The sequence below is a fragment of the Triplophysa dalaica genome, chromosome 11 (assembly GCF_015846415.1).
Source record: "Triplophysa dalaica isolate WHDGS20190420 chromosome 11, ASM1584641v1, whole genome shotgun sequence".
Lineage (NCBI taxonomy): Eukaryota > Metazoa > Chordata > Actinopteri > Cypriniformes > Nemacheilidae > Triplophysa > Triplophysa dalaica.
This window is the reverse complement of record NC_079552.1, coordinates 6,411,037-6,434,539: the sequence shown is the minus strand read 5'-3', so window position 1 is coordinate 6,434,539 and position 23,503 is coordinate 6,411,037. Positions and strand designations below refer to the sequence as shown.

Genomic DNA, 23,503 nt, shown 5'->3' with positions numbered 1-23,503 from the left:
TTCACCTCAGACAGTCACACACACACACACACACACACACACAGCCATTTCTTTACTAAAAATCATCAGGAATTTGATGTTTCATTCCATCCTGATGATCTGATAAAACTGGCACATTTGTGAAAAAATTACATATTATTAATAGAAAGGAACTTTAAGTGCCACAGATAACCCTGAGTTATTGTAAATAACAGTATTTTTTGACTAGGAAATGCAATAGACTGTTAAAATTGATTTTCTTCCTCAGATGTTGAAGGACTCGGATTTAAGCAAACAGAAGATTGTAGATCATAGATGTCCTGTGTAGGTAGCAGGGGATTTCAGCTTCCAACATGCAGCATTAGTGTAATTGCTTCGTGAATCTATTGATCTTTGAGAGCATTAGCTTGGTGATCATTTGAATTAGGCCTCTCTTTCTCAAGCTTGGAACTCTGTCTTTTAAGACCAAGCTTCTCACATGATCAGCCAGATCTTGACCCATTGTTTTTATTCATCCTAAGTTAGTTAATAAAAGAGTTTTTCGAGGTCAGCTGATAGGCGGTTAATGCAGTAGACGGGAAAGCTGAGAAATAAGATATGTGAACAGGAGGTAAGGTAATGTTTATGCGGGTGAGGAAATTAACGCTTTGGTGTGCACTGGTTCCTGCCGTTAAATTTCATTAAAGATTAGGGCATGGTTATGGTTATGTAGGAGTTTATGGATTTTTTTAACATTGATGGAATACGGAAATACACAAAAATGCAAAAAAGTGAGGGATTTAACCTTTTTATTTCATTATTTAAATTTGCAGTTAGCAAATGTGCGTGGCTCTTTGCCTTTTAATAAAATGTATTGTAAAGTTAATATTGATGTTTTATACATAGAAAGGCCTTTGGACAGAACTGTCACCGATTTGGTGGAATGGCCCACAAACGCTTTTTGTACTGAAAAGACATTTTGAAGTCTGAAAGTTACTGCATGTGATAATAATACTTTAAAACTGAAATTTTCACATGACCTCTTTTAGTTTCAGGGTTATAAAAACATTATTTCCTAATCTGCTGAAAATGGCCTGAAATGTGAAGATTAGGCTTCATGTGCTCTTTCAGATGGAAGGATTTTAAAGACAGCATGCCATGTATTTTATATTCAAATGATATTCCCTTCTGTGACGGTGAGCAGCAGGAATACTCTGTTTTAGAATGAGAACAAAAAAATGATGACAGAGTCAATCTGCTTCCTGCAATCTCAAAGAAAAATTACCTTGACTGATAGATTGCAATCCAATGACTTCCTAGATTCAAGATCCACATTTTTCATGTGTCCTTCCTTCGTGTCTGTCCAAAATTGGCTCTGAAAGAAAACTGTTTTTTCCTCAGCGCATGTGAACAAACAAGTGTGTGTTCTTTTAATTAAAGACATGAGACATTTTTCTTGTCAGCACCTAGGGTGTTGCAACAGATTTGCCCTTTAGTTTGGTCTTACACTGGCTCTAACAAGAAAAGGGTTATATTCTAAATTTAAACCTATAAAGGAAAAACTGTTTGGTCTTATATGCACACCTGAATAAAAAGGAAAGTATATATTTGCATATGCACTTTGATTATTGTTAGGAAAAGTGGGCATTTCTAAGCAAAGAGAACCATAATGAACCATCAATGTCACAATCAATGTCGTTCACGTCCATTGTAATGGTACATTCATTGGTTCTGTGATGGAGTGGGTGGACATGTCCACAGTTGCATAGTAACATTGTTAGCTTTACTCTTGTATAAGAGTGCCTAAAATGTACAGGAATAAAAACTGTGTAAAATTGGCACTATGTTACAGTGGAGGATTCTATAAAGGGCACCTCCAACATGTTGTCTGGGATTTAAGAATATCTGAGTTGGATGAAGCAGATACTCAAGTGGTTTTCACTGTGTCTGCATTATGTGCTGAAAAGGTCAATCCGCACAGTATTTTCTGCATGGACTGCTAGACATTTTTATGACATAGAACAAGCCAGCATGGACTTGCCTTTGGATAGCTGCCCTTTACAGGGATTACTCCGGCCTTCTAGCGCATTTTGAGGTCCTCTTGTCACAAAGAGTCGGACATTTATAGTGTGGTGTAACCGAAAGGAAACTGCTCTCAGAGACACTAAAGGAACAGTTCACCCCAAAATAAAGATTTGTCATTATTTTATTTACTCTCATGTTGTTCCAAATCTTTATTGATTTCTTTGTTCTGACGAACACAGAGAAAGCTTTTTGGAAGAATGCTTGTAACCAAACAGTTCGGGGCCACCATTGACTACCACAGTAGAAAAAATGCCAATGGTATTCAAAAGTGCCCCAGAACTGTTTGTTTTCCTACATTCTTCAAAATTTCTTCTTTTGTGTCCAACAGAACAAAGACATTTATTTAGCAATTTTTACTACTATGACAGTCAATGGTGGCCAAGAACTGTTGAGCAAATGATGATTGATTTTTGAACTGTCACTTTAACACATCTTTTGCATTGAATAAAAACATATTTTTGTTTATAATTATAACAAAATATATATTTTGTAACATGTAAGAGGCATGAATAAAACAACACATTCCACACATTCCTCTGGAGTTGCCCAAACTCACCTCGAATATAACATTGCAGATCTCCACAAACCCGTGCCGTAAGCCCTTAAGCTCAAAGTTAACCTGTCAAAGTTAACAACAAGAAAGGGATCGATTCTAGATGTTGGCTGATTGACACGCAGTCTATTGATCTGCTTACACCGGGCCGTTTAACAATCCTGAACTCATCTAGGAATCTATTCAGAGGAAAGCAAAAATGCTTTGTAGCCCGTACAATCAAAACACGCCAAATGACTTTCTCTATTTTCTCCATCCACTGAGGCTGGTTACTGTCCTTCTGAGAGTTCTCAAAAAAAATCACAGTATTGATCTCTGGGAGGGAGATGGTGGGAAAATGGAGGTTTTGACAAGATGCTTCTAAATACACATCTTTATGAGTACTAGCCCTTGGGAAAGTATTTAATTTAAATGTGGCTAGTAAGAGGGTTGAGATAAAACTGCAGTTAAAGGGATACTTCACCCAAAAATGAAAATTCTGTCATCATGAACTCATCTTCAAGTTGTTTCAAACCTGTATACATTTATTTGTTCTGACGAACACAAAGGAGATTATTTGGAAGAATGTCAGTAAACAAATGGGTCTCACCCTCCATTTACTGCCATAGTAGGGAATATAAATACTTTGGGAGGCAATGGGGGATGAAATCTATCTTCCTTCTCGTTTAGTAGAACAAGGAAATGTATACAGGTTTGTAACAATCTGAGGGTGGGTAAATGGTGACAGAATTTTCATTTTTGGGTGAACTGTCCCTTTGAGCTCATGTTTGCCTTGAAACAAATGTGTTTGTTTACTGCATTGTACAAATGGAAACTTTGTAAAATATTAAAAAAGTTCCTTTAGCTCAGTGATTAGAGCGTGGTGCTAACAACGCCACGGTCATGGGTTCGATCCCAGGGGATTGCACATAGTTAGAACAAATGTATAGTATAATGCAAAGTAAGTCGCTTTGGATAAATGCGTCGGCCAAATGCATAAATGTAAAATCTATATTTATGTAAGGATCACATTTACCCAAGCTTGAAAGTGTATGAATGTGAAGTCTGCAGTGATTTAGACTAAGTGCTCTTTCCATTTTACCCGGCAGTTCTTTTTTTCAAATAATGGGCGAGGAGGTCAGTTCATTATTGTTTTCTTCATTTTGTGTTTAAAAATAGCCCATTTTCATTTCTATTATAGGTTTAGCATTTGACATGCTGGCCTGAATGTCGATTGGATATTGAGAAAATGCCGTTATTCTCACCAACACAAAAGCAATTATCATAAATTCATTGCATTGAATTGACATCTAACAGGTTTGTATATAATGAAAGCACCGCAGTCTCACCTTTTGCATTTTATCATCATTCATACAATACAGATGTTCTTTAGAAATACAGTACTTGATATGCTATAGATATACTTCATCAAATTCCCCTGTGGTCTGGGACAGCGCTTCTAGTTTCATCATAAGCACACTACAAACACCGCATTCTAACCATTTTGATTGATAATGTTCTGTATAGCTATGAAGATAAACGCTGTATAGTGAAGAGCACCTGTTGTTTTTTCTGTCCATGATAGTTTTCCTTTCTGCTTTCCTCTGCTGACAGAACCGAAAAGTAATTTAGTACGCAAAATATCATCTGCATTTGCTGAGGGCAGCTTTGACAGTCTGTAAACCCGGCTTGTCAGGCATCCCTTGCTCTCTTTGCGGGCAATTAGGTGCTGCATGCGCATATCAGCAACAATGTGATTAAAAATAAATCTGAAATGTTTGGTCCCAAAGCATATTGCATTGAATTTATTAAAGGCGCTTTGTTCAGTGATCATGTCAAACTTTGTATTTTATAGTATGCATTTGTACTTCATCCAGAATATGTTTCTGTTTAAACATGGCAATAGATGATAGTCTTTAAAAATGGTACACACAATTTTTGTTTTCATGTTAAAGGAGCTATTCATTTGCTGATTTTGAGGCTTTGATTATGTTTTTGGGGATTTAGCAATGGATGTTCATGTTTCTAGTTTAAAAAAAAACACTTTATATTTCACTTATTTCAAGTCTATTGTTCACCGCTGTCCCTCTTCTAACAAAACGACTGGATTTCTTCCGGTGTATACTGTACAGTCCCTCGTTCCGAAACAGTGATTGGTAAAGCTGACCAGGTCTGTCGTGATTGGTTCCTAGCTTAGAGTGTTTGTGTGAAGATGTCCCACCCACACTATATCAGTGACTTCAGCTCCTCAAGCTGTTGCGATTGGTCGGCCCCCCTCTAAGTGCACATGTATTCATAAACTTTGGCTTTTAGCAATAAACAGTAACAATGGCATTAACTTCACTTTGTCAGTTAAAAATATGCGGATCGATCGAAGTCTGCTAGTGCATACGCAACGTTAATCTTTGTTAGAGATTAAAAAAAATCCCACTATGGCGAGGGAAATGACAACAGACCGAATGGCATCAGATTGGTTATATTAATTAACACTAATAACAGAAGCGTTAGTTTTGTCTTTTTAAATTGGACCCGATTTGGATAATAAAAGAAGCAGATTGACCATGAGACATTTACAAGCAGGACTTCAAAGGACGTTTCATAGAAGTGTTTAATAGGTTTGCGCACACACACACAATATCAGTGTATTACACAGAATAGCTTTCACAGCAGATGTTAAAGACATTGAAGCTGTTATTTGACAGTTGGTTATCTTAGAATGTGTGTAGCTGAATTCTATTTACCAGCTGTAAGACTGTGATATAAGTGAAAATAGTTTAGTGCTTAGCTCAGTCAAATGTTTAGATAAGCTCAGATAACCGAACACTACTTCAGCGGCTCTTCAACTTCTCTCAGGATGCCTCACCCCTTTTTTGGCATATTCCTTTGGACGGAGGTTATTAAAAGCACTCGGAATAGTGACATCATGTACCCGGGAAATGGAGGGCTGTAGTCTGATTCCAGCCATTCTCTGAAGTCCTTGAAAGTAAATTCTGTTAAAGACAATATCTCACTTGGCACTCAACTTTGAGCTTTATCATTTTGCATTATGCTCTAAAAGCAACATTACACACTAAATAAAGGTTGAAAATAGGATCGCTGAGAATGGGATCTTTAACATGTTTAACTCAAAATATTTGATCCAAAATTATACAAAAATGCAACTAGCTCCCATTTAGACATAAGAGCATTAGGCACTGCTGGTTATGGGACATTGCTTGCAGTAGGTGGTCGTACTAATTCCTCCCAAAGGTGTTCAGGTCTGGGCTTTGTACCACTCTCAGTAAATCATTTCTTTATGGACCTGTCTTTGTGCACAAGAGGAAATTGTCATGCTGGTGGAGAAAAGGGCATTGTCGAATGCCGCATAGCATTAAAATGTGTGTTCACTGGCCAACAAACTCTTATGTAGTGTATAGTAGTGTTTTTAACACAGGTTTCATTCTCATAAGACTTATCTCTAACAATCTATAATAGGATTTGTACTTTAAACTTTATTTATGCATATCTAATGGATCTAATCTTTATAATGCAATGCTGCTCAGAGAGAAGGCAGTTCCTTGTAAAAGACACAGCCGAGCATCAGCATTTCCCTGTGGGCCATAACCAGGAGTCAATCAGATAGCGGTTATCTTTGCTGTGCTTTATCCTGTTAGCAATTTGTCTAAAAAGGGATGTGCACTTTGATCACAAGAACACACCAACAAAATAAAAATCAGGACATTTTTGTGTATTTTCTCTCATCTCACAATATATCATACTAAAGCCACTCATGATGGTTCGCAATCGAACTGCTTGTTCAGTTTATTTGCATCTTCCATTATACACATTCATAAGTCTCTTTGAAGTGTATCACACAACAAACACTTTATACACACACACAGAAGTGTTCATCAGTAACACAGCAAATTTCATCGATGACCTCTTCTTACTAGTCCACATAGATTCAAAATGCTTGTGATGGGAAAATCAACAAATGATCAAAACAAACATTTCATAGCATGGCAACTTCCGTTTTACATGTATTTTATAGTACACATTGTCAGTTGCAAATAACAGTGTGCCTTTGTACATTTAATTGAAGATTTCCTTAAAACGCCATTATAGAGCAAATTCACAGGATGAATATGTATATAAATGAAGTATATAATGTAAAAACTTATTATTTCTTGGTTTAAACAGCAATTATTCATATTCCGCCCATTGCTAATTTGTCTGTCGCAGATAATTCTGGAGGGAATAGAATTAGCTTCCTGTTGCATAAAACTCCAACAATGCCAGTAATTACAGCCCAGAACAGACAAACTAAAAAGCATGAGAAGTTGTCTTTACGTGATATAATGCTAGTTGACAACATCCTATTTAATAGCGTGAAGATGGTTTGTTGGGTGACAGCTAATTATGCTCCTAATTATCCATGAACACAACACTTCCAGAGGTGTAAATGATGCTACAATATTCCAAAACATCACCTTCTCTGCTATACGTACGAATATATAATCTGTTATTTCAGCTAAATGAAAGGTTGCTAATGTATTTGTTCTGTTCCATTTTCAGTGCACTTTATAAAACTGATGTGAGGGGAAAAAATAATAAAAACAATAAACAAATATGCGTTTTATTATACGATAAATGTTTAGGATGCTCTTTCTGATGAATATAATACAACATGTGGCAGTTCACTTTACATTTAATTCAAGGTCAGAGACCAAACTAAAAAGTATTCCAGTGCAAACACTATGATTATGATCAAAACGTTAGTTTAGATTCGTCAGAAGCTGAAAAGATGAGTAAAACGTCTGTGCTTGGCAATGATGGTCATAATTAAAAGGTAGTTTATATGGTGGTGAATGTAACTTTGGTGTTAGTATTATGATTGCCTTGAAACGTAATATAGAGAAATACTGAAGTTAGACGAAATTGACATATGACGATGAGTTCACTATTGCTACAATATACATGTGCAAGCGTTCACTAGCATGGCATAGTCATTGTAAACAGCAGCCATGGAGTGGTCATATAGTATATCTATTTTATTATAATACGTAGTTCACATTTAAATATATACTGTACATGTAAAATATATATCAAGTGCTCATGAGTTTTTTCCTCAATGTCAATAAGACAAAAACATTTGCCAGAACGAGCTTCACAAGTGGGCACAATTGGTGTGCTGGGCCCACATAGCATATCATCGCTGTCCTTTTGAATCCTCGGATGTCCAGTTGCGTTGTTTTTTTAGGGAATGGAAAAATCGAATACTCTGTTGTCAGTCAACAAGCACTTTTAAATACTTTTTAAGGCTGATACAAATATCAGCCTTTTTAATGGTTAGATATTTGTAAAACCTAGTAATAAACATAAAGGGCGACAAATAATAATGATTTATCGTGAAAAATAAAAATCACAAAATATGGAAATACGAGGTTTTCGAAGGACAGCGGCAATATTAGAGCTGAAGCCAAACTTCAAGTTTGGACTTCCAAAAACTTCCAATCAAAATTTATTTTGTAAACTGGTGCAGCCTTATTCAGAGCTTTGAATATTCAATACACATTAAGACATGAAGAAAATACTGTAAAATAAAGAAGAAGAGCCTTGTCATGTCAGTTATATTTCAGTTCAATCAGTTTAGGCTTCTGAAGAAAGATTTTGCAATGTAGTAGAAAAAGGGATGTTGTACGCAATGTAAAGCTATTCCAATTTCACACTGATTAGTTTTTTTTGTCTTCCTATGAAACCTTAAGCATAAAAGATGAGCTCTGGAATCTGTCCCCCCTGCACACCTGTGCCATTGGTACTGTCCGAAGAGCACTGAAACTGGAAGGTGACCTTCCCACACTGAACTTCTGTCATACCCTCCTGACCGAAATAACTCAACTCACTTCCATCCAGAACCACGCTGGCAGTGTAAAAAGTGTCAGGCTCGATCTGAACTGGGAAGTCGAACCAAACGGGAAAAGTGTTGCTCGAACCATCCGAAAAGTACTTGCTGAGGTTGGTTCCCAGGAGAACTCCCTGCCGTTTCAGTTCGATCTTGGCCGTGTACTCAGCAGACCCGCAACTCGAGCCGTACAGCCCAAACCCGGCGATAAACACCCGCTTATCAACAGCAAACTGAATGCTGTCACATCGTCCGCGATAGCGCCACTGGTTGCTGCGGTAGGCGCAAGACTGGAAACGATGACACTTCTGCGGCGTCAATCCCTCACGAGGTTGGCTCATAAACTGCAACTCGGGCTTCTTGGCCGCCGTGTACCATAAGAAAATGTCGTTGGTTTCATTAAGCGTTAAAACTCCAGACTGGGCGGCTCCGTTAGCGAAATCATCAAGACCCATGGTAGGGATACGGATCGAGTAGACGGCCTGACCCAAAACTTTGCGTTTGTTGTCAATAGTTATGTTCATCTCCCTTCTCTGACATTCAGCCTCGGCCCAGCTCAGCGCAGCTTCAAACACGACGATCTCCTTGGCGTTTAAAGTCTCTCGCCTGAGGATGCTCTCAAGGGTCTGAGAGTCAATGTCACAAAAGCCCTCGGATTTAAGTGCCAGCTCAGCCTGAGCATCAATAACTTCCCAGCAGCGTTGCGTCAGGTCTGGCTCTTCGAACAGACAGCTCTGAGACAAAAGAATACACGCGTTCTTAGCACTCAGACTGGTTTCCAAGAAGTTAACGCAGGCCCGAGCCAGGTGAGGTACTATGTACTTTTTGGCTGCGTATAATGTTGCCAGCACGGTGTCGGCACTCAAGTCGATTTCATCACAGTAGATGTACCTGGAAAAACATAAAACTCAAGGTTAACAGTGCAGCATTTATTCCACGGCAGTAATTTAAAAAGTATGTAGTACTTTAGAATGCATTGTAGCCTGCTAATACTCACACAGCTAGAAACTAATATTTTATGATGTGCTAGCAGCATGAGCCACGGTGCGTTTTGCCGTGTCCACGCAAGACAAAGAGAAAGCAAATCCTCTAAACGTCAAAAAGTGAAGGGAAATACTGTATACAATAGCTATAAAAATAATTTATTTGGCAGACCTCATTATGTCTATTTTGTGACTCGTGCATTCGGGAATCGATGCTAGACTGAACTGCTGACATTTTTAGCAAATATTATACTATATATCCAGTGATACATTCAGGACTGGAACAAACATAAATATCTTATTGTAAAAACAGCAGCGTTCTGTAGGGCTGCACGGCTACTGAAAGAAAGTATACGAAGCGCAGGATAACATTTGCATTTTTATTCTTTAAAGCGATGGAGGGAGGGACGATAACGACAGGATGAAAACTCTCACGAGAGACGGAGAGAGATGGAGAGAGAAAGACAGAGAGAGAGCAGAACAGAATATCTCTCAAGAGACATGGGTTGAAAAGCATAAGCTAAGATCTATGAGAAACTTCTGTCATGGTCCCGAGGCTTTGGAGAGGAGGACAAGCTAAGCTTACTTCATTATTAATTTTCTCCTTGTTTAAGCTTGAGTTCTCTTTAACATTTTAGCGTGCAGTGTCACTAGTGGTCAAGGATCAGCCTTAAAAATCTGATTACAAAATACTTAGCAAGTCTTTCTGGAGATACATGAATACTTCTATCCAGCAGTGCGTCAGAGCTTCCAAGACATTTCAAGTCATACCAGAAAGCTCTTTGTAATTCATTTATTTAACTGCGATACCTGAATTGAATTCTCGAATGTTCTTTTAGGTCAAATTAAGCCATTTGGAATTACCCATTAATTTAACTTAACCTAATTGCACAGATGATTTCGATCAGAGAGAACTTTAAATTTCTCCAAAGGCCAGATAGCTCTTGAACTGTTGGCTGTAAGGAAATTACATGTCAGTGTAGTCGATTAACCCCTCTGGAGGAAGCCCAAAGAGAGGGTACTTACATCAGAGAAAACAATTTTCCCCACCCCTGTGCTTAATTGAAAACAATAATACCTAAATGATCAGTGCAGGAAGATAGTAATGATTTTAAAGTGTGGATGATGAAGGGTCGGGCAGCATGGACCTGACACAGTAAAGGATAATTACAGAGTCTTACTTTAGCATGGCCAGAAAGGCTGGAGGCTCCACGTCAGGAATGCGGATTTCCTCTTTGTCTTCTGCTAGCTCACCGTAGAACATGGCGTGAAAAACTGAGCTTCCAACAGCGAGGACATACTGTTAAAGAAAGAAAAATATTAGAATACATCAGTGCTTGTCAACACTGTTTTGCTTTGAGCACCCCTATTGCCTCGTGTGGGGTTGCGTGGGGGGGAGGTGGGTTTATGCCCACTTGGTACAGATTAAAAAAAATTGGTACTAGCACGAAAGCATTTTTCATCCTTGGTTTATTATGTGTTTGTCACTGTAAATAATGATAACTATTCTAAACAAATTCAAGTTTTGTCCTTAAGGGGGGTGTTTTGCTTTACTCTACCCTAAAGTATTAGTATTAGGTAACTTTAATAGCTAATGTCTGTAACTAATGCACACTCAAGTCACTTGCACTATTGTATAGTCTATATTGTTATCTGTTCATAACCTCCTGTACATTAATGTTCACAGTATATAGCCTTCTGTATATATTGTTCATAGTACATACCGATTGTCATATTTTCATAGTACATGCCCAACGTAAATTATTTTCCTAATATTGTATTCTGTATTTATTCACACTGTATATCTGCACTTGCTAATTGCACTTCTGGTTAGACCTAAACTACATTTCGTTACACTGTACCTGTATATGTGTAATGACAATAAAGTTGAATCTAAAGTTGAATCTAATCTAGTGCCTATGTTGTACAAATAAACAATTTTGATTATTTTAGTGTTAATATTATTCCTCTAAAGATATCTAGTTTTACAAGTACTGTCTTTTGGTTTGGAACTAATGAAATTTCATTCTTTCATCATTTATGTTAATTCATGAGCAATGGAGGTTTGAAACATCAATAATACTTAAAAATCTATTAAAGCCCTACATATGGGACAAAGGGGGTTCTTGTTTTCATTGATTGCTATTTTTCAATCTGTCTCTGCCTTACTTTCCCAAAGTGACCCATTTTTCTCAAGTCCTTTCCTCGTACAACTGGGTAGGCCTGTCACGATTATTAAATAATTGTCTTATCGCGATTGTTTGACCTCATCGTGATGGTTTCAGATCATTGGAATTATTACACATGACTATAGACGACACAAGGGGGAGCTGCCATGCCTACAAATTGCATATTTAAATGTACATATTGTAACTAAAGTATTATAATACTGGTAAAATGTGCCACAAATCACTTAAAAAAAAACTTTAAGGCATAAATGTTATACCATTAAAACCCTGCAGTGCAATTTGACATTATTTAATCTCAATGCGAAAACCAGCCTACCAAAATTTTATTAATGTAGAAGTAAAACTTTATTGTAGTCTTGCAAGTGACAAAAAAACAGACTAGAAGCTTTTCTATGACTGAGCATTTTAATGGTGGCTTCAATTCACTCCTGATCAAACGTCTTTTTCACGTATTTGACGGCTTTATTATTGACATGTAAAAGCCTAGACCTTACATACACGATGTACTCCATAGACTCTATTTTTAAGAAAAAGTTAAACATAATTGTATATTCAGAACAATATGGTCGTTTCCAAACCGAATAAAAAATGTATGAGAATTAAATTTCAAAGCACTGTAACAGATAATTAATAGTCATAACCGTAATGATTTATTAGACAATTAATCTTCACCCAAATGAATAATTGTGACCACCCTACAACTGGGTTTTTTAAAAGGGTTTGCGAAACCCTGGTGGTTGGCAAGGGAATTGCAGGGGGCTGCAATCATACTGCATGATTACCAATGTAGACTGTTTTACATAATACTTATTAATAATACGTTATTATCATAGTTCCGTAAAATAGTCTGTTATATTTTTCATGTAAAATAATACTGACATAAACTTTAAAACAGTTACAAATACATGTTTTTGAAGTTGTAAATGTGCTATTAAATTATTTAAATATTTCCTTTAAATCTCAGAGGTATAATTTAGATCAAAGGGGGTCAGCTGACCAAAAGTTTTGCTGTGTTCACACTAAACGCGAACAATCGCGTTCCCTGCTCTTTATTACTCATAGGAAAAGTTTGTTACTTTTGTATGAGTGACGCAAAAAAGTCACGGCCCCGGGCCTGTGAAACAGTAGGTGTCAATGAGTACTTTTGCAAATTTCTGATGATTTATTTTATTTTTCTTCCGTGGACGATTTGTGTCATTCGCGTCGCCTGCTGCGCCTTTGAATTGACATTGTATGTAATTTACTTGCACAAATCACATCTTTGCTTTCGGTGTGAACACAGCATTAGACTTATCAAGAGACCCTCACATGTGACGGATGAAAAAACAGATCAGCCATAAACAACACACAGAAAACCACAAAATCAATATTAAACCTGAATCATACTGCAATCTTTTATTTTCAGGTTTTCCCTTCAGGTTTTCATTCTTCTGGGGTTTTTCTATTCTATAGGCTACGCTTGTCTGTTTAAGATTTCAGATGAGAGTCAGTTGAGCGTGAAGCGCACACTAAATTTCGCCCACAAAGAGCAATGCTTAATTACGGCCGTAATTTCCCCCTGGGTTTACAAGACTTTTGAGTGCTATTCGCGTAAATGCCAACAAGTTTTCCCTGCGAAGAGTATTTGACATTGGTGTGGAAGCGGATTCTGTAGTTCTCCTGCTGATGCTAATGGGTGAATGTAGCTAATGATGAAACCAGAGGCCAACACTGTAATGCAGATGTATTATATAACACAAGCAGAATTCATTTTTAGCTGTACCCACACTCAGGTGCATCTTTTCCAGTCAGTGGATCTCATTCTCACTGGCCTTTTTTAATGCTGCGTCAGTTAAGTTGTGTTCTTCCCCGCTTTCGTGCCTCTCATGCGGAAAGCTCGTAAAAAATATGTTTTACTAAGAACAGAGGGTCATTTTCCAAAGCACTCAGATGCAAAAGGAGTCTGCGCTAGAAGCAAACGCAAACTTCCCATATAAAATGATAATGCATATTTGAACTCCAGCCAAATGGATATAAAAAAGAGGCTCGGTAATAACTCTTCATGGCCCATTGCAATATTGGCTGTGGCCATGCCGGAAAGAAATACAATGCCCTTGCCTAAATGGGCTTTATAGGGCAATATGTATCAGCCAATCATAGCTTTCCATTCTGCCCTGTAAATGGATAAAAGATGACTCGAGCCAGAATTCCTTTTAAAGACGAATTAGCCCTGACTGTTTAAATCAAGTGTAGGAGTAAAACAAAAAAACAGGTTCAATGGGTTTTTGGTGGAGTCAAAATTGGTCTGAGACCAAAAACCAATAAAACATATAATACAATGCAAGCATATAATAATACAGATCGTACAGGAACTATAAATATGACAAATACAGCACCTGAGCAAGTGGAATGAGCGGAGGTCAGTAAGATGACCAAAGATCACCAAGAATTATAATGGAAGATCCTGTAAAGCTGCAAATGGATTGACAATCACAGTCCTCTCCAGATTACCCGCAGCAGAGAGCTTTTAACCTCAAAAGGTCCTTGGTTAACCAAAGAAAGATGTGATTCATCTGTTATACATTTTCATGAGAGGTGATGTTAGCGGGAGATCTTTGACTAATACCCTGTTTGCCGAAATGAAAAAGGCACTTTTTTAAACGTAAAAGAAATAGGATTTTGTGAGATCAAGGTATGATTAATTTAACTAACCCAACCCTCTGATGTGGGGATGATTGAATCACAAAGAAAACTGTTAAAGTTTGTCTACTGCGAATCAAATAATAATGATAATATTAATAATAATGATACCTGACTTTACCATGGTAAAATTATGTTGGCAAACAAAGACGAGGAATGTATAGAATAATGATTTGGATGTAAACATCCCATCTAGTTCAAAAAGGCTTTACAAGAACATTTCAACATATTTCCAAAATGCATCAGTTGAAGTTAAGCAATTTATTCAGAAAAACCTTTGGGAGAAAACATTCAAAGTGTGTCTGCCTCACTCAAGTATTTAAAAACGAATCTAATTTGCATTGTTTTATATAAAGTTGAGAAACTTAGTCACAAACTGCTTAATTACACGCAGCACGAATCCAGCATCCAAATGAGTTTGGAGAAAAAGACAGCCGCTCTCTGATTTACATCGACAATTAAAGTGTCCGGCTAGCCCGAATACAACAGAAAGAATTCGAGTGCCATTATCAGCAGCAGTGAGGCAAACTCTAAATCCCGAAGCTGCTGCAGTGTCTGTCTGTTGCAGGTCGAGAGGACTTACCTTGTGTCCGGGGAGCATCTGAGTTCCTCCCGACTGGCCCACAACAAAATGAACGTCGGCCATCAGTTCATTATTGAACATCACAGCATTTCTGAATGGGAGGATACGGGTGATGAGATTATTTTAGGTTGAAAAACACAGGGCAGTGTCGTTATTGATTTTATAAAAGAGGATCATATATCTCTGGATTTTCTACTGCAGCAGCACATGTTCAAGTGATAGTTCACCCAAAAATGCAAATTCTGTCATCATTTACTTATCCTCTTGTCATTTCAAATCTTTATGAGTTTCTTTCTTCTGCAGAACAAAAAGAAGATACTTGGAAGAATGTAACTGAACAAAGGCGGTCCCCCGTTGATTTGCATTGGTTTTGTGTCCATAGAATAGAAACATATGGGTACCGCTGTTGTTCGGTTACCAACGTTCTTCAAAATATCTTCTTTTGTGTTCTGCAGAAGAAAGAACGTCATACAGGTCTGAGCGGTGAGTAAATTAACACAGAATTTTCCTTTTTGGATAACCTATCCCTTTAAGCAAGTTTCACATTATAAAGAGAAAAAAAATACATCCCCACTTCTTGTCTGAATAGGACTGGTCTGAAAGCACAACTCGAGCTATTCATGAACAAAATGCTCTTCAGGCATTCACATTCAAAAACATTCAACTACATCTTTCTGAAGCAAAAAAAGGAAACAAAATAAAATCCACAATGGCATCTTCCTTATGTATTATTGAGATTCGGGCCACATAGGAGCTAGGTAAACAAGAAACGATGTTCCAGAGCGACTACAAAGCCAGGTCCGAGAGCGCACATTTGTTTTGGCCGGCATGGGGCTTTCCCCTGACTACAAAGTAAATACTGCCCTTTGACCGAGAGCAAAACCGTGGATACAAAACAAAAAGTGCCTTTCTTTTGATTCATGTGGGTCATAAAATATCACGAAATACACAATTCAAAACTATTTCTCTCTCAAATGCCCTTTATTTAAGTTTCTCTTCAAGTTTGGTTTTGTGGAGATCTGAAGTTTGCGTACCTCTCTCTGATAGTGGAGTAGAGACCCTGCCAGTTGCAGCATTGGATGGTGTTGTTGTTGTTCAAGTTCTGCTGCTGATACTGCTGTACGGTGGTGGTCGACGCCGGCTTCTTGGTGGGAAAGATCTCCGCTGCCATCTTCTTCTTCTTCTTGGTTTTCAGGGTGATGATCTCATAGCAGACGGGGGGCAGCTTAGAAGAGCTGCTGGGACTCCCCTTTTTGGAGCTTTTGCTGGACTTGCTCTTAACCGATTCTGGAAGCATCAACAAGAACGTCAAACATTTCATGTTCCTTCCCTTGGCATCCACCATGAGTGTGTTCACCTGCAGAGCAGTGGAAAAACATGCAGAGAAGATGTTTTGAAGGAATGGGGATTTGCAGAGACAGCGTGAAGGGTGAGAAACCCACAAAAGCAGAGCAATGACACAAGAGGAAAGAAAAAAAGGGAAAATCCACTCAAGTCTTCACCTTCTGCAAGCAAACGGACAGAAATTCAATCTCCTCCTTCAAACAGAAGATTAAAGTGAATACGGCAAATGACTTTTGTGTCCTTTTCTTCGAGTTTGACCCGCCGGTGTACGGCAGCGATGAGTCCCCATAACTGTGGTGTTAGATGAACGCTTGTCCTTATTGAATTGCCTCTCTCTCTCTCCTTTAGTATCTGTGACAGTCCCAGATTTAGTGTTCCTGCAGTGGTTCAGAAACAGTCTCTCTCTCCTCCTGTCGCTCTGACACATACACACACACACAGAGAGAGAGCTCTGCGGGATTTGCTCGCCGTGGACCTGCGCTCTAACGCCTGTTTTGCTGACTGTGGGGGCTGAATGGAAGGATGGAGCGGAGAGAGTAACCCCCTACCGATGGAAGGCAGACATCCCCCACAGCCCAACCAATAAGCCCCGTCACGAGCTGTGATTGGCTGCATGCGCAGCACCTACTAGAATATGCTAAGACCTCTGAAGTGACAGCCCCTTTTCCTTAGAACGATGCTTTTATCTTCACTATTTCTCTAATCGGTCTACTGTAAATTAAAATGAAAGAACAGCCTACAACAACAACAAAAATCTGAAGGAATGTGAGGAGAGAATTTAGATTATTTTCACCAAATAGTTTGTTGGGTTATTTGTGAAAAATATCGACTTTAAACGCGATTCAAATGTAATTTATTATAACAACTGATGAAGTAGACAATACACAGCTCATCTGGGAACTGCAGTACTTCGTCAACTGGTACTACTTTTATGTTTGAAGTATCACTCTGCTGACATTTTCTCATGCCAGGATTAATTTGGTTAAAAATGAATTAACAAAATATTTCTTTCCATATTTTGTGACCAGTTTTTTGTATAATGTACATCCCACCGGTTGTTATCGCAAAAGAAACTCTAAACCTGTCAGGGTTTGATTTGCAACCAGCTGAATGCATTATCCCTTGCTTTTGATTGAGATTTGACTTTTGATGAAGAATACTATATCATATATCAAAATTATATTTTCTTTATAGGTAAAGAGTAAGTTCATATCTGAAAGCACACCATTTACAATCCTATTCTACCTGTCACTTACAACAGAAAAGGGTAAATCTCTTCAGTAAGAATACAAAACCCGGCACAGAATACAAAACCGGTATTCTTCTGGTAAGAGTGCAATCATTTAAAGTCCTGGCTACGATCTACGCGAACCTATATGTCATGTTTAATGCATTCAGAATCTAGATGCTCACTGAATTTTTTGCTAAGTCTTTTGTTCCCGGACAGAGGAACACATTACAAAAACCAGAGAACCGAACACCTTTTCTGTTAAACACATAAACCTGATGGGATTGCTTAAAGCAGGGCTTGAATATTTACATTAAATTTGAAATAATATTTACTATAATTTTTAATTTACCATAATAATTTGATGAGATTTGAAATGCAATATATTTATACATTTGATGTATATATTTCTTGCACTGATAATATATACACGTTTCATGGGAAAACCACCTGATATTCCAGGTTCCGAGAAGGTTCCTCTGTCCCCTCTGTTTTGGACAATCATTCTTTTCAGCATCTGCTGGCCACCAGGGATGTTGCCCTGGAAACGGTGTTCACAGGATTGTTGGGGACAGGCAGAAAGAAGGTGAGATTTAAAAGAAACTGCCAGAACATGTATTTTCCTGATATTTCTATTATAACGGACCATCTAAGACCTGAAACTGCTTTGATTTTAGATTGGCCGCGTTGTGTCCATTCTATACAAGAAGACTGTACATCGCTAAGCTAAATGTTTCGTGTTTTGTTCATACTGTTTAAAGCATAAACGCACATCCTTAATGGACAAACTGCTTTACAAAACGTATTTTGTAAAAACATCTTATTCGGGAAAGAAAAGAAAAACATGACAACATCTTAATCCTCTCTCAGCCTCCACAGTGCTTCTAAGGGGTGGCCGTTGGTTGCAATTCTAAACCTCACCACTAGATGCCGCTAAAAAATAGCACAACGGTCCTTTAGTTGCAAAGGAATAGTTCACCAAAAAGGAAAAATTCTGTCACTATTATCCCTGTCAACAATTCCTCATGTAGTGATGTTTTCACATAGTGAGTTTCTCAAACCATTTGATTATGTAAATAAGTTATTCAAAGATAATCTTACTCTCCAGTGAGCTGTTACCCATTGACACCAGATCATTGGTCACAATGGAACTCTCTGATTGATAAAAAACAGCAAAAAATAGCATTAGGACATTATGAATATAACACACGAGTCATGTGGACTCTATTATTGCAGCCTTTAGTTTCAGTGTTTTTTTGTCATTTTGTAGCTGGACAGCCCTGAAACAGTTCATATTCATATGCATATAAAATGACATTATTATAAAACTGTAACTGAATTGTTATTTTTTGACTTTTTTTACAAAAAAACACACAAAGATTTCTAACAACACTTACTGTAATACTACCCGTGTTTTGACTCTTTTTTACAGTGATGAGGCTAAAGAACTATTGTGGATTGGCGTAATAGTTTAGCATTTCATTATCTTTCCTCCAGGCTTCAGTCACTGGCTACACTGAATTTAGACTGTTGCGCTAATGTTGAAAGCTAGCACTTGTTGTGAGGGTGGTAATTATCCCATTTTATAATAATATACAGACGCGTGTTATTCTCAAAAGCTTTGTTGTTTTTGCAATTCTACAGTCTCTTGATGGTTTCATGCAGCGGAGCGGTTGCATATTTTGCCAAAAGCTTGCTAGCCTCATTCACACTTTGCAAGCCCAACAAATTGCATTTCCTATTACTCACCACGCGTGGCGTGAAATAATAATGGCACAACAATACTTTCTGTAATCATGGTAATAAGATTCTCATTTTCCCTGAAATCATTTTAACGGAAATGATGAGATGTGAGTTTTTATGAATGTTAATAAGTCTCACATTCAGTTAAAAAACGCCTCGCAGACATTCTCTCGCAATAAAAGAGTTCCGTCTCTGTGTGAACGTGCATGGAAATGTGTGACCTCTTTGTCTCTCACAACAGCATGAGGAAAGGAGGCGAGCCGGACCTCCGCGGTGACTCGGACAGATCTCCATTCTGTGGGGACACCTGCTGGGAGACTTGGCTTAGAGGAAGTGAAGCGGAGCAGCGAGACAGCCGTAAAGGTTGGCACGGAGAGGCAGGCAGACACTGAATCCGGCAGGCTGATGACCCCCTCCTCTCCATCTCCTTCCCTATTAAAACGGCCAAGAGCACCTGACAGGTGGGAAGAAGGGAGGAAGCCGTGGCTTTGGACCAGGGACAAGACTCCAAATGGGAGACTTGGTGTGTAGAGTAATCTGAAAAGCTTTGAGGGGGTTGGTGGAAAGAGGGAGCTGACAGTCTGTGTGTTTGTGTTGTAGTGCTGGGCCAGTCTTACCAGATAATGATTGAATCTTCCCATGCCGCAATTATAATTTTGGTCGGGGCGGACTTAAGTCTTGCTCTAGAAATCCTGCCACCATGCTTTCTTTGCTTCAATGGCACCCACATCCTAAATAACAACCTTACAGTAAAGCGGAACAAGGTGACCCACTGAAGATATCCTTCAGGCAAAAGATGAAGACAATCAACAAGTAATTTTCTTGAATAACAGGGGGCCTGTCCTCAGACACAAACTCACACACACAGAGAGATAGAGAGAAAGAGAGAGAGAGAGATGGCACGGAGATCAAGTGTGTGCTAAAGCAGTAGAGTGTACAGTACATTCACTGTCAATCTCCACAAAACATGTACGTATAAAATAGAGACTGATCTCAGGGGATCAGATGCTAGTTTATCTATAGAGAGACAAAATAAAAACACAAATAAAACACATTTCTTCTTATATTGATCACTATAGAGCCCATTGTATACTTTGCATCACCATAGAGCATTTCTGTACTGTAGTAAAGCAAGCATTTGTTTTTGTTTTTAACATAAACAATATGCTGAAAAATATTGGGAATCATCAAAAAACATCGAAACAGCTGTCTTCTCATCAATGGTAAACAACAAGAAAGGGTCAAACAACAACAAAATAATAACAAGCACATCAATTAAAACATGCCCTTAGGTAAATATTATGGGAGCAATTGTAAAACAGGTGGTATAACACAGACTTATAACAACAATTAAAAGACTGCAGTGCATCATGGGATGCTGACTGCCTTCAGCTGCTGTCACACCATGTGCACTAATATTCTCTGATAAAAAAAATTGGTTAGAAATGAACAATTTCGAATCAAACCCAGTGCCACATTCGGATGTTAAAATAATGGGACAAAAGTTGTTGGAATTTCCAAGGACATAGAAAAGTGGTTCAAATAATCTCTGTACTAGCTCAACTCAAATCAGCCATATTTCACTAAATACAAATCTGTTATTTTCAATAATATCCTGAGAATATCACTTTCTCTAAACTCACAAGAGCTTCAATATGTTTACCCAAATACTTTTTACATTAAATCCAAACCTAACACACAAAAATAATCTCCAAATCAAATTAGCATTTGATCTGACCTTAAAAAATGCCTGAAGCAAGTATGTTTAAAAACTGTTTAGCTATTTGAAGCACTACTATATCTTGGCTGTAGTAAAAATAAATTGTGTTTTGTTCACTTGAGCAACTCTATATTTAAAAAAGCCTGATACTGTAATTATCTTCATTGATCTCTAAACTTTGAGGGAGCGGCAATGACACAAAGTGAAAGATCTCTCATCAACGTCTGACCTAAATTGTGGCTTCTTACTGAAACATGCTGTGGGTCGGTATATTATACATCGATAGCCAATTATGTTGCATGAGATGAGAGTGTGTAGGAGTGTGTGAGCGAGTGAGCATCTCTGTAGTGCTAGTGTGTGTGTGTGCGTGTGTGTGTGTATGTGTGTGTGTGTGGGAGGGAAGGTGATTCTACCATGGGTGCAGCATCAAAAATATGTAAAATCACTGGTTTCTTACTCCCAGCTAACCATGCATATTTATAAAGAACTGTTGTTGCCACTATATATATTGTTGGTAAGATAAAAATGTGAATTACATGCAACAGTCCACAACAATGTAAATACATGTAGCTACAGCCAGCCTAAGTGACGATAAAAGCTGTTTTAGAGAAGAAATTACATTAAAGACATTTTAGTAATAATATTTATACTAATACATCACAGATCCTATAAAGAAGTCTTACTTTAGTTATTTCTTCCGTCTGTCTTTCTTCTTCTGTTTCTTTGTGTGGTATTATTTTATTTCGCCATCTCTTAACCTTGGTCCATCAGGTCAGGCTTGACAGGTGCAGGGTGACGCCAGAGGAGGGGAGGCGTGTGGCTTATTTGGATTCTGAGGAGAGAGCAACTTGGTTTCCAGTAGTAGCAGACAGCTTCACTTCTCTCAAAAACACAATCAATGAATCATACAACGAAGAACTACTGAATCACAAAGAAGAATCAACCACAAAGATAGCATAATATAACATTATGCACATAGATTTCTTTTATCGTCATCCAGAGAGTCACAATGTGGACTTTTCACAATATAATAAAATACATAGTGAATAATAATATAATTGTTATTAGTGTTAGAGTAGTTTGCTGGTGTAATGCAGCTCACAGAACATACTGACAACATCAGTGATAAATTATGGACATCACATACAGAAGATTGCACATTAAAAGCTGTGTCTTTGGGTTATTACTATTAGATAATGACAGCAGATGATTTATATTGGTAGAACTGGAAGAATGCTTCTCTCAGCTTTTTAATCCTTAAATTAGAATCAGCCGATAAAAGCGTAGGAAGACTGGAAACACATTACAGTCGAGTTGAGACGGGATTGGCCAACAGTCTTGTTTGTGGAGGAGTGTATTTGCTCTGGGCGGACCTCATAGAGAGCTGACCCTCTCACCCTGAACCCACCAGTACAGAGCACAGCCACCCACTCTTTCAAATCTCTCTCACACACCCACCCACACACACTTTGGCTCATTACACCAGCATATCTCTTCTCTTTATTCCATCTACTGTAATTGATCTCTCTCTCACCATCTCCTCATGTCCACATATTTATAGAAACGTATTTATGTGTTGGATCAGTCATGGATGATATCTGTTCTAGGACATCGTGTTTTGCCTGAATTCTGATCATGTCTGATTTGTGAGGCACCATATTGTCATTGTTGGCTTTCCAGTGACCACATGTCTGAGCCATATGCAGTGGCGTAGAGGAAGCATCACATTACTACACGGTGAACTTCACGGATAGAAATAAATGGGTAGAGCTTTCAATTTATATATTAATTCAATTCAATTTTGTATAAATATAAATATATATAAATAAATATATAAATATACATATTTCACAATGTGCATTGTTCCAAAGCAGCTTACCAGAACTAAAAATGCAATCCATTTCAATTTTATTTATATAGCGATTTTCACAATTTGCTTTGTTCCAAAGCAGCTATACACAATACAAGTGCAAAGCAATTCAATTTTATTTATAAAGCACTTTTCACAATGGCCATTGTTCTGTAGTAAAAATAATGTTTAAAAATGAATGCGATAAATGAGGTCCATACAACTGTTAAAGGAACACAAACACTGTTAAAACGAAAATTGTCCTGCAGCTGGGACGGGAGAAATATATAGTAAAAATAAAATTCCTTGGTTTTCTTTTTTTGCAATTTTGCAGTCGTTCTGTAGTTTCACCAAATTATTTCAAAAATATGTGAAACAATCTTTAAACAACAGTAAAAAAAAATACGTAATATATGACAAATTCTGTAAAATTCCGTTGTTTTTACAGTGCAGATCTGATTTTAGCACTCAATATTTATTAACAAATAAGCTCAAAATATTCTTACACACACACGTCGTTTCACTTAGTTAAAAACAGAATAAAAATTGTTGTCCAAAGATGAGAATTTCTGCCGGTCCAAAAGTAATAAGTATTGATTTTTACACAAAGTGGAAATTATAGTAAGATTTCCAAAAAATTGTATTGTTAACTGTTTTCTAAATACCTTAACGTAATAGTTTCAAGTAAAAAATTTGAATTCTGCTCGATTACTCAAGCCTCAAGTCCAC

The 23,503-nt window shown here is 37.7% G+C and overlaps 1 protein-coding gene across 4 annotated transcripts; it reads right to left on the bottom strand.

Annotated features, from left to right (window-relative positions):
* Positions 1-6,351: 6,351 nt before the first annotated feature.
* On the bottom strand, positions 6,352-21,730 carry btbd3b (BTB (POZ) domain containing 3b). 4 transcript variants are annotated; one of them, XM_056760604.1, is made up of 5 exons: positions 21,609-21,730; positions 15,925-16,247; positions 14,891-14,981; positions 10,621-10,739; positions 6,352-9,347 (listed from the first exon to the last, which is right to left on the bottom strand). In XM_056760604.1, the coding sequence occupies exons 2-5, from the start codon at positions 16,233-16,235 to the stop codon at positions 8,315-8,317; spliced, it is 1,554 nt and encodes a 517-aa protein (XP_056616582.1). In that variant the 5' UTR covers positions 16,236-16,247; positions 21,609-21,730; the 3' UTR covers positions 6,352-8,314. The 4 variants fall into 4 exon arrangements, with proteins under 4 accessions (XP_056616582.1, XP_056616584.1, XP_056616581.1 ...); XM_056760606.1 differs by having other exon boundaries at positions 15,925-16,177; positions 21,609-21,678; XM_056760603.1 differs by lacking the exon at positions 21,609-21,730 and adding an exon at positions 16,393-17,194.
* Positions 21,731-23,503: the final 1,773 nt, after the last annotated feature.

Coding starts and splice junctions, on each gene's coding strand:
- btbd3b (XM_056760604.1), bottom strand. CDS start 16,235: ATGGTGGATGCCAAGGGAAGGAACATGAAATGTTTGACGTTCTTGTTG. Junction 10,740..14,890: donor AGATGCTCCCCGGACACAAG/GTAAGTCCTCTC, acceptor TTTCTTTAACAG/TATGTCCTCGCTGTTGGAAG. Junction 9,348..10,620: donor GCCTTTCTGGCCATGCTAAA/GTAAGACTCTGT, acceptor ATGTTTTTCCAG/GTACATCTACTGTGATGAAA.